Source organism: Branchiostoma floridae, chromosome 6, assembly GCF_000003815.2.
Source record: "Branchiostoma floridae strain S238N-H82 chromosome 6, Bfl_VNyyK, whole genome shotgun sequence".
In the NCBI taxonomy this organism is placed as follows: Eukaryota; Metazoa; Chordata; class Leptocardii; order Amphioxiformes; family Branchiostomatidae; genus Branchiostoma; species Branchiostoma floridae.
The window spans coordinates 24,600,122-24,612,201 of NC_049984.1; the positions used below are offsets into that span (position 1 = coordinate 24,600,122).

Sequence of the window (12,080 nt, forward strand, 5' to 3'; positions counted from 1 at the left end):
ATCTGTCCTTAGCCAATCAGGGGTGAGGATTTGGTTGCTTTGAAATCCACATAGTATGGTCAGAAGTTAGTTAGAGCACCTCTATCCCTTGAGGCAGAGGTGCTTTAACTAACTTGGCATGCTGTTTCAGCCAACCAAGAGCCAGACTTTCCCTCCTCTCAAGGGACAGCCGTGCTCTAACCAACGCTATAAATCAGATTATACTCAAGACGCCCACTTCAACATGACATTTCAACAGAGGGTCATCTGACCTAGATTAGCAGGAATACAATGAGACCACACAAAAATCATACAGGAATATCTTGTATTCACAACAACAAGCAGCATAGTAAAAATACATGGACCACAGTTATAGCATTCTGACTCAATTTTGAAAGACTACCAGGAAAAGCACAAGTTTAAACAAGAGAACTTGATAAATTGATAATTGATAAACAAAATTAATGAACCTACAACCAAGAAGCTTTTAAAACTTAACAGGCTTTTAACCACTTTTTAACTAGAAACGTAAAACAAAGGCACTTACAGTTGTAACAGTTGATGAACAAAAATCTGTATCTATACTACTCCAACGTACTCCAAAAACTGGTCGCCAAACATTCCCAGATTGAAATCCTCTATGAGTCTGACAGTACAAAAATCCCGCTAAAAAGGCTAAAAAAGGCCAGAGTTAAACTTGATTGGATAAAATAGTCACATGGTACCCATCCACCAGGGGACTTCTCTATAGACAACCTGTCTAGTTTGTGTCTCAGGAGAATTTCTGCTCTCCACTGACTCTCACTGATTCTGCTCTTCAAAAACTAAATCTTTCATTCTTTGTCAATATTTATGATTTGCTTCGGACACATGGCTGTGCTCTAGGTCAGTTCAAGCATGGGCGGATTGCTCATCTATGTGGATATAGTATAGCCCCGTCCTCTCTCGGAGTTTGTTGGCATCCCTCGGGCTTCGCCCTCGGGGGATGCCAACAAACTCCTTGAGAGGGCAGGGCTATACTATATCCACATAGACTCGCTCCGCCCATGCTTGAACTATTACAAGGGGGTTCACTAGTGCAAGGATGGCCTCCAGGGCTTCCAGTGTTCCACTATCAACAGCTCATAAAAAGAAGTCTTCTCTCTTGCGGGTTTCAAGATCAAAGTAATTTGTGCTATATGATATTGAATCGTCTGTGTTAGGAGTATGGATGGGAAAGTTCTTGATACCGTCCACAGATGACACTATGATATAACTGTGGACGCAGTTGGCTCATAGATTATAGCATATTCTATCATTGTCAACTTATAATATTTGTAAACTGTTTTCAGCCTCAAATTGCTCCGATCTTGAAACTGGCTGATTAAACTCCAAATAACTCATAAACACTTGCTGCATTTAAATTCATAAAGACATAAACAATGTATCCAGAGTGACACTAAATACTGTTGCCCCATGTACAAGTTGCATATAAGACCGATTGAGCTTGTTTGAGGTTGTTTGAGGTGTTTAAGCAGACTCCCTGATGGCAGCAATGAAGAGTTGTACATGTTAATGTTGTAAGTATGATCTTGGATAGTTTGATGTACAATAATTCAAAATCAGATTCAAGGTTGTATAATATCTTTACGTTATATCTAGAACAAATGTCTATGATCTGTTAAGATATCTATCAACATTGAATATAATGATACAAATGTTGCACTTTTTATGTCTTTGGTGCCAGGAACACTTTAAAATGTTAAGTTCGGGTCTGGCATTATTATTAACATTTACATGCACAAGAGAGCGCCACGCCCACCAAGACAGCTTCAAAAAAACAACATTCAAAACAGGTCACAAGTACTAACTAGTATGTATCCACAACGATTTGTTTACCTCGAAAGTTCCAGAAACTTCAGTGCCGCATGCTGTTCGGCGTCATAACTAGCATTCAGCTGAAAACGCTCGGACAAGATCAAAATCTCGATATATTCGTCGACGCCAAATCCTCCAGGATCATTTTGAAACCTCTCCGCCAAGTACTGGTCGACTTTCTGGGTCAAAGTTTTGACTTGGAGATGGTCGGCCGCTAGGAGGATGCTACAGAGGTTTTCAGCGGTGACGTCAACCTCTGTAGTGTACATGAACTTGAGAACGGCTTCTAAGGAGTCTGGAGTTACGTAGTCGTCTTGGAGGTGGACCACGGCTTGACCACTCTCGGCCCAAAAACTACTGAACATCGAACGAAAATAGTCACTGTACGCGGAAAGTATCAGGCGATGCGCGCGGAATTCTCGGTTTCTGATCCGCAAAATCACATCACAGAAGCTCCCCTCGTCTCTAAGATCGTTTATCTGTTTGAGAACGGATCTAAGAAGGTAGTAATCTTGGAGAAAGTGTCCCTCGGAGTCCAAGTCGATGAGGTCTCGCAACTCGAGACAGTTTTGGACCCGATAGGCCGCCATGTTGGAATTGTTGAACTTTGGACCTACCTGGTTTGCGGCAGATGACGTCATATGTTTTGTTTTGCGACAATAGAGTCACCTGTACCGCATATGGCGACGGCCTTTGTCAAAAATGTAAATCAATGGAAGACAAAATATGTCCTTTAAAAATCATTCAAATACAGTGGAAGGCGCTTAATTGCAATGCGAATTTACACAGTTGGACCGCACCACCACCGGATTTGGGGATTCCGTGCAATTGACCGAAGTGTGCGTTTATCCGACGTGCAATTAAATGGCTTCCACTGTAATATCTAAAATTGTTGGCGAAGGTATGAGGTCGATTTTTCTCATTTTCTTCTAGTCTAAATTTCATTGAGAAAGTGACACGCATCCTTTACAACTTACCAATAGAACTTCAAGTTCCAAAAACCATCTTTATTGTTTGTCAAAAATAATCGGTTTCAAGCTCGCTAATATCTTTGCGTACATTTCCATCATCATGGGTGTCAACGCTATACTTTTTGAAAACTACGGGGTCAAAAGAACTATCCCCTAATACTGTCTCCACACTAGATCGTGTGTGGTAAAAGCAGTAGATATGTGCCAGGTAGGGCAAGGATGGCGCTGGCCGGACATTGCATGTGTCAGACACAAAGAACTGGTGGCGTCGGGCGTGGCGTAACTGGTAGAGCGTTCGGCTCGGAATCTATGGGTTCTGAGTTCGATTCCCACGGTGCCCCCGACGTTGTGCCCTTGGGAAAGGCACTTTACACAAATTTCCTTCTGTCTGTACCGTGTATGTGGCAGTGTTACAAAACTTGAGTGCAGTGTCACATCGTCCTCGTCTGTCCAAAAGCAAAATAGAAAAAAAAAGAACTGGTCGCCAACCAGCTTATCCTCTGGGAGCCAACAGAAGGAAAGAGAAGAAGGGGCAGAATGCGTACAACCTTCATTAACAACCTTAAAAGGGACACACAAATCAGCAACATCACCACAGTAGAGCTGCGCTCCCTCATGGAAGACAAGTCTGAATGAGAAGATGGATCCATTGCGACCCGTGATGACATCCCTGATGTCCACGTTCAAGGTGCAAGGTAGGGCAATATTTTGATTGCTCGGAAATGGTTACTTCTTTTTATTTAGTTATCTATTCATCTCAAAACGGATGGGTAGCCACTATAACTCTTGCAAATGTATTTCAAAGGAGAGGCACCAATACATGTAAAACAAAACAGTTTATTCAGTTTCCAGGAAAGTACACATCGCCTACTGGCGTTTTTCAATGCCTCCTGGGGGGCCGGGGAGACCCCAACATGAAATAACACAATAAACATTACAACTGATCAAAATGAAATCAAAGGTCAACTTGAATAACTTAACATTCATTCGTAAGTCGTCACCTATTTACAATACAAACAACTCAAGATAACTTAATACAATTATTGTAATACGTCGATGTAGGCTACACATCCAGGTAATAATCATCTGGTGTATTTTGCCAGCCAGTAGGTACCCCAAAAAGATAAAAGATACGCCAAAAAGTAGTTACTCAAGTAACTGGATATGGATATGGATTTTGGAAATTGTCAGACGTTTCAACTGGAATCCACCAGTTTTCGTCAGTGACACTGAAGTGATCTGGAAGAAACAGGTCTTTTATACTCTAACTATGAATGAAGACACTGTCTAATAGGAAACGTTGTAAGACAATTCAGGCTGAAGACAATTTCGATTCCAAAGAAAACAAAGGTAAGTCAAGGTCAAGCTGAAGACAATTGGATTTCAAAGGGAAGTTAAGCTAAGACAGTTAATGCAAATGAGTCAATTAGGTCCTGTTGTTTTAGCTGCACTTGGGACATAGCACTACTCCCCCCCCCACACACAACAAAACTTTTAGCTCCTGCAACTATTTAATGATAATAACAATAATAATAACAGATTCAGGCAGCAAAAACAAAACACTTTGTGTTACATTCAGTATTACATTTAACCCCACAAAGTAACAACAAGGATGAGCTGAAGTCCGATGACCAAACTTGCCGACTTGAGAGTAAAGGCGCGATCACCGCCGCTCCTGGGGCACAGGTCCACTGCCCAGCCCTTCACGGCGTCGTACTTGCCGTCTGCAATTGGAAGATATGAAAATGACAATAAGTTTATTGTTTATTGTCCAATCATAAGACACAACGTGTGGCGAAACGACAACTATATTAGGAAACTGTTCTAGCCTATAAAAGACTAAAAAAGTAATGTAGTACAAGATGAACCTTAACATAAGACGTTTACATAAGACAATGACCGTCACTGGTAAATCCAATTTTTTCGTGCAGTGTCCATATTTATGTAGATCCCTTTCTTCAGGGGCAAATATCATTCGCGTGTTTGAAGTCTTGTACAGATTTAGGTGTTATTACATTGAAGATTCGGTCCGCCAATTCGTTCTAGCTTTCACTCTATTTTCAATATGCTCCTGACATGGAAGGACTGGATATAAATGTACCTTACTCGTAAGCGCCACCTAGCGTACCTGCTATGTACTCCAGGATAACAGGAATATCTTCAGGTCCACAGTTGGTCACGGGTGCTGTGATGTTAGCCACGCCAGCCTCCATGACGGAATACATGCTGTGAATGATGTCCAATGAATATATCAGTATATGTAGAGAATGAGTGTATAGAGTTACCCAATTCTTCCTCTATAGGCTACTCTTCCAACGTCTTAATGGTGTGATTATGCTCTCGAAGTAGTCCTGTTCATTGTCTAGCACTTTGTCATATATAGTATTAAGAACAATAGACACTGAGTAGGAGAACTATTATTAGAAGCATAAATACATATATACAAAGATACCATAGTATCAGCCTAAAGCTGAATTGAGTCACTTTTTACAACGATTTTCTTTGTAAAAAGAAGAACCAGACCACATCAGTGTTTCACATCAGTTTCAACTATTTGTGCGCTCTAGAAATCCCAAGAATTGTATGATCGTGTATATGGTCAATTCCTCTCTACTATTCTCTACAATCATATTTCGTTACTTAAGACAAGCTCAGAGACTTCTAATTTGCCATGTCCTAATACAATTACCTTGCACAAAGGCCAAAAGATCTCTGCAGCTTTTCTAACATGAAATCGTATAACTTCTAAATAAAAAAAAAACACTAACAATTTATGTTAACTCCGTATCATGTATTGCTATGTAATACCTATTTCCCATAGATCGAACCACTTAGACACATGGGGTATAGTGTTTATCATTTTCTTACATACAACTATCTTTTATTGTTATAAGTAACTGCGGAGATACTAGTTTTGTTGCTCCGTACACTGTCGACTCTAGAACCTGCTATGTATTGTGCCTGCCATTGATATATACACGATACAGTAACATTATTGGCATGAACGCAAGAGAGGACCTGCAAAAGTCTTCCTGCAAGCCCATTTCCTTCATGTCGGCGATGGAGTCCACATAGTCCCGTATTTCCTGTCGCAAGTCTGAGTCCAGGGACTGCACACACTGCTCAGTCTCAGTGTCACGTCTTGCACGCCCGGTCCCTGATAAATGTACAAATACAAATTTAGCTATATTTATGTTTGTGCTTGTGATAAACATATTCTACCGTACCATCCTGCTACCCAGGGACATTGAATAGCGAAACTGCCTGTCTGGATGTACTCTGCTCTTTTAACTCTTTCTCTGATTGGCTGACAGCTGGTTGGGGGGGTCGTCCACAGGAACTAAGAGTGACGGTTGAAACAGCAGGATACATCTAGACAGGTGGTTTGGCTGTTGGATGTCCCTGCGTAGGAGGATGAACCGCACATGCTAAACGGCATCATCAAAGCTACCGTGAAGTTGTTCGTAGTGTTGGTGACAAATGTTTCACTTTGTGGATTCTCCAAGCAGAGGTTTCGGGGGTTAGTAGTGTGCAATTTAATATGCTCCTGCCTCCCTCCCGACAAATAACGCGACCACTTCTACACCTACGACCGAAACATTAGCTTGGAGATTTTAAAAAAAGTACTTCACTTTATAATTACAGTCAAATATGATTCCAGCAATCACTCAAGTCAAGTGACTGAACAAAAGTGGTTCCTTTATAACGTCATATAGGCGTCAGTGTCGTCGTCATTGGCAACAGAAGACTTGGCACTTAGATACTAATAATGTACCCTTTATAGTCATGATTTTGTTTAATACCTTACCTAATATAATAAGTACAGCGGAATTTCCAGATTTAGACGGTTGTAGCCAAAAATGACATTATGACGTCATAATTACGTCAGATTACGTCAAAACGACACCAAAATTACAGAACATATAAAACTACCAGTGCATCATCCCCTCCAAATTTGGTGATCGTAACCCAAGCCAAAAGAGCCAGGTATCCCCAAAGACCCCGGTCGAGATAGGGTTAAAGATGTCAAAAAAAGGAAATGTCAATCTGGTCCCTCCTCGCTCGACCCGCCCCTTTTTAAGAACATGATATAAGTTGTTACATATATGCAGATATTTGAACAAAACTTCCTTACTGCAGTGTGGGGGGATGTCCGCATTTTTGGTCATCAGGTACATGCTGTCTCCCGCGTAGTTCCGATAGTTGACGGAATGATACCCCATCACCGAACAGGCACTATGAACGTGATAGAAGCAAACACTTTACAGATTTTAAAATCTGAAACAAAGCTGCAATTAGGAGAGATAAAGTATGAGCCAGTAATTATTATTATTATTACAGTCGACTGTGAGTCACTCAATAAATGTGTGTTTCGATTGGGTACATAAAACATATGTTGTTTACAACTGCATAATTTGTAGAACCCTTGTAAAAAATCTTGTTTAGATGTACATTGTAACTGTACATTGTAAATTGCAATTTAATAACAGAGCGGATCATCAACCCTTAATTATTCACCTTAATAGGCAACAAAACATATCATAACATAACCTACCCATTCAGACCGATATGGCTGCAGTCGTCACATAGCAGCTGTTGGTTCCTGATGAAAGTGTCCCAGCTATGACAGCGGTAGGCAAGGAACTGACACTCTGAGCTGATAGACTCGGTAAAGAAGTCTTGAGCCCTGCTATGGCTACATGCGCTTAATTCCGATACTGGAAATGAGAAAAAAGAGACAGTTGGAGAAGCATGGCAATCATCAAAAGTCATCATCCCCCTGATAAAATCTAAAAGAACGGACGATCATCAAAAGTAACGAACGTATACTCTATCATCATATAGCCAGCGCCGCGGACCAATCAGAAGGCCCAGTTCCACGCTTGTTATGACGCCGTACATAGATTCCGGCCAGGCCGGTGTGTATCGCTCCTCTGATTGGTCAGAATGAATCTACACCGGCACCATTGTCGTTGCAAATCGACACCGGTGCCGGTGTCGATTCATTCTGACCAATCAGAAGGAGCGATGCACACAATAAAGTAAGGGATATGCAGGCATTGGCCAATCAAAAGGAGCGAAACATATGCCAGAGCAGAGGGAATAGGTACAGACTGCAACAAGGGGGGGATGGCTCCTTCTGTTAACATTGATAATGAGTTTTGTTGTTCTAATAAGCCAAAGTTTTGAATATTTTCTGTGAAAATTTTGGTTTAAAAATACAATCTGTAATCTCCATATAAATGTACAAATGTGAATTTTCAGAAATTCGACAAAGGAATTCACACGTATTGTACCAAGGGATCTATCCGTCATACATGAGTTGACAAGATTGGGTAGGCTATATGATAATTACGCTAATGACCCGCCTGTACCTCGGTGTACATAGTATCATAACGCCTGGTCCTTTGCTATAACCACCGAATAAAACCAAGTGAGTGAGCGAAGCGAACGAGGTGGTTTTATTCGGTGGTTATAGCAAAGGACCAGGCGTTATGACACCATATACACCTCGGGGCGGGTCATTAACCCTTAATTGATAGACCAGGCCCTGAGGCGTCATCAATATGTACTCACAGAAACATCCAGGCTGGAGCCATCCTTCGTTTGGGTAGAAGTCGACGTGACCCACTGGCTCTTTTATCCCCAGGATGAAAGTTTCTGTGTGGATGACATCTACAAACGTGGCGTCACTTCTGTCCAAACGATCCGCCGGGGGATTTCCTCTAAACAACGGTCCTGCTGGGTCTAACCCTATATACATGTATATAGGTGGATGGCATGTCATCAGAAATGAAAATTACATATTAAGCAGACGTTTATAACCAACAATGTCGACGTCATTGCTTGTATCAGTTAAATTTGTTGATTTCTTTTAAACTCGTGCATTGTTTACTAATAGGTGAAATGTGATACAAAAAATAAAACAAACAATGCCATCGTACTGGCTATACGAAGAATTAAATATTTCTAGCACTCATAGAAATATCTAGGAAGTTCTTGCAAAAAACGAAAATTTATATATTATATAATACAAAACCGCAACATTTCTTTCTTTCTTTCTTTCTTTATTCTTTATTTCAGGCACTACAGGCCCATAACAATACATTCAATTAAAAACTGGGAGACATATATATACATATAAATACAGAATGGTGTTAAAGGTATGTACAAAATGAGAGCATTAGCGTAAGTGATATCATTTTATCATCTTTTCTAACCCAAAAACATAAACTGTTCTAAATGTGAAACTTTTATCTTAGCAAAAAAAGTTTATTGTTGCATTTCCTAGTATTTATGAGTGATTTCGTGATTCGCAACCGTATAATCCATGTCTAATAAAGTCCATCTTTACTTAGCCCTCAATTACGGCAAGAATGACAACTAGTATTCATTTAACGCTCATTTAATGAAGTCATGGTATATTTTCATTGATTGTGGAAACTTTTCGGGGAGACAACTTGCAGAGGTGGCATCTCACCTGTTTTGTCTCCCCACCATTTTTATATGGGAGGTGCAATAAATAAATAAATAAATAAGTCTTCACGTGCACACACACACCAACAGACAGACACGCAAGCACACACACACACACACACACACACACACACACAAACACATGAATGGCACCTAAAACATAACATTTTGGCCATACAAATAAAATTAAAAAGTACCCGAGATTCGCGCGATTGTGAGATTCGCTTCTGACTGTGCAGTCATCCCGGCGAACCCCGCGGCATGCGCTCCCAGACTATGGCCGATGATGTGTGTCATGTTCGGGGGCTGTCCCAACTTGGTCACAAACTCTCCAACAATCTGTAAAAATGAGATAAACAAGAAAGCTTTTTAAAAAAAGCTGGCAGGTGAGTATTTGGAAAAAAGCCTGGATGTTAAACAAAATCACGTGAAAAGACGGCGGTTAAGCATCGAAGTTTTGAAGAATTGGTCTTTTTTCTATCAAAAGACATTACATGAGATTTGTTGAACAAAGAAAAAATCGTTGTAATTTGGGTTCAAACCCACGCCTGCAAAACAAGACTGCAATCTAAACGCAGTGCCTTAGAACGCTCAGCTATCATGGCTAGGTTGCGTTTAAAAGGGCTTTAACAAGGGCTACGTTAGACGATCCAAATCAACCATCCGCACCAATGGTATCGAACCTCTTCTATCCATTCAAAAATATGGATACCATTAACTGGCTCAGAAATTCCGGCGATATCCACGTAAGTTCATAAACCATGGAAATAACACCTTAACGTTACACATCTGCTCACCTGCCCAACTGTTCGACAGTTATTCTTCGCCTTGATATATGTCACTCCGACTACTGATGCGGCGCCTTCCCGCCAATCCACAGCAAATACGTTCAAATCCTCCTGTTAAGAGAGAAAATACCACCCGTTTATTATCATCATGATGCTACAGAATTACATTGTATAAAGAAAGTCAGGCTTGTTCATTGCTAGTTGTGTCAATGAAAGACAAAATCACTTTAAACAGACCATTGATTTATGAACATGTATTCAGTGAGCTGACTACCATGTGACCTTCGGCGGAGTGATACAAACTGGTAAGAAGTGACGCATTTGGACACATTCCCTATGGCTGATATTTTAGTAGAATCTATAGATATACTAAATGCCTGATGATGCAAGCAGAGAACAGAGGTCATTGTCACGGTCAATCTTAACTACGTAACACTAGAAGGGCCGACATTTGCTTGAGAGCAAATTCAGCATATTTCAGCCATCTCCCTCCGCATGCAACAATAGACTGTTCCAAAATCATCCATTTGAAAAATCACTTTTGCTAATGACGGTTCAACTCAAAAATGAATCTGGCACCTCCCCCCCCCCCCCCCCCCCCCATGCAGGAATGGACTCCTTCGGCTGATTAAAAAGCTATGGGACTACTACTACTACTACTACTACTACTACTCTACCCATGTGAACTTGCAAAATAGACCAGTCCAGAAATACTCCCACTGAAAACATGGCATTTTTATTTTGAAACCGAATCCAAAATTGAAGTCAGCAAAAAAGGTCGACGTCCCCCGTGCATGAAAAGGTATAATAGACCAGTCTAAAAACATTTCCGCTAAAAATGGAATTTTTAATCATCACCCGTTCTAAACTGAATTTGAAAAAATCCCCCCCCCCCCCCCCCTCGGGGTTGCCAGGAACAACGGAGATAACGTTTTTTTGAAGATGAGACAAGAGAAAAAGGAAAGGAAGAAGAAGAAACATTACGAATACTATATATTTCACCATACATATGGTATGGTTAAAATATAAATACCCGACTCACCGCTTGCAGCAGTGCATTGGCCATTTCCAGAACCCACGGAAGGTCGCCCTGGCTGCGGAACCCGTGGATGATGAATTTGGTTGGGCGGTCACTGCGGTAGTGCGTGTCGCTCACGTTAGGGATGTTGCCCGTCAGAACAGTAGGGGTACCGCCGTTTTCACGGGTGTGGAGGTAATACTTGACGTCGACAGGTCCATCGGAAACAAACCGCCTTGCTTTCGCATAGCAGGCTTCGGACAGTGACTTCTCACCTAGTGTAGTCGTGTATAAACGTTACATACATAATTGCACAAATTCTTCTCTTAAAGCGTACCTCAAAGTATGTGTTAAGAATGCGTTTTTTTCCATCCAACCGTTCCGCATGATTTGAGGTTTGCTAATACCCCCCTTACATTATATACGATCTTCGGACGTACTTCGCGATCGCAGGAAGGTCGGCTGATTTTAAGATCTTATGATGGTCTTGGGTATTTTTCGCCCAAAACTGTTTCCCTCACATATAAGCGAGGCTCGTGCGATCGACGGTGAATAAATCTACGGTAATAAACCTCACATGACCTTTTGGACGCGGACAAGGGAACACAAAACGTTCCTAAAAAAAGGCAAGAGATCATTAAATGTTGCTTATTTTGTTGTCGGAATCTTTTTAACCAATGAATGGAATGCGCGGGCATAATAGAAATGACACAAGAAAGGAAAGTGTGTCACAAAGCCAGCCTACATTCTACCACAGGGGCCACTATATTAGAATTACCCCCACATTCCCAGAAATTCGATATTTGTAAACAAACGGAAGTCGTGCGAACGTCGCCCGACTGACGGGCGTTGGCCATCCGATTTGCGCTCGATGATTAATAACTATGTCTGTGCTCGCCTATCGGTCTTCAATCGTTGAATTGACGCAAGACTATTGACCGATACCCTTGCAAGGTACGCACGATTTGCACGCACGATCTGCGACTCGGT

The 12,080-nt window shown here is 41.2% G+C and overlaps 2 protein-coding genes across 3 annotated transcripts in view; both read right to left on the reverse strand.

Moving 5' to 3' along the window:
• LOC118417740 (kelch-like protein 12) overlaps positions 1-2,570 on the reverse strand; it is a 10,158-nt gene extending 7,588 nt beyond the window's left edge. The window contains exon 1 of the mRNA XM_035823434.1: positions 1,858-2,570. Coding sequence (XP_035679327.1) covers positions 1,858-2,477 — 620 coding nt within the window. The 5' untranslated portion in view covers positions 2,478-2,570. The remainder of the gene's footprint in view (positions 1-1,857) is intronic.
• Positions 2,571-3,624: 1,054 nt separating this feature from the next.
• The window catches only part of LOC118417293 (phospholipase A1-like), a 12,246-nt gene continuing 3,790 nt past the window's right edge, over positions 3,625-12,080 (reverse strand). Inside the window, exons 2-10 of one of the 2 annotated variants that reach the window (XM_035822795.1) lie at positions 11,115-11,365; positions 10,082-10,183; positions 9,482-9,623; positions 8,385-8,561; positions 7,363-7,525; positions 6,943-7,043; positions 5,826-5,964; positions 4,936-5,033; positions 3,625-4,531 (exon numbers count right to left, since the gene is read on the reverse strand). In XM_035822795.1, the coding sequence (XP_035678688.1) occupies positions 4,395-4,531; positions 4,936-5,033; positions 5,826-5,964; positions 6,943-7,043; positions 7,363-7,525; positions 8,385-8,561; positions 9,482-9,623; positions 10,082-10,183; positions 11,115-11,365 (1,310 nt within the window). In that variant the 3' untranslated portion in view covers positions 3,625-4,394. Of the gene's footprint in view, positions 4,532-4,908; positions 5,034-5,825; positions 5,965-6,942; positions 7,044-7,362; positions 7,526-8,384; positions 8,562-9,481; positions 9,624-10,081; positions 10,184-11,114; positions 11,366-12,080 lie in introns of both variants that reach the window. The other variant, XM_035822796.1, reaches the window with a different exon arrangement.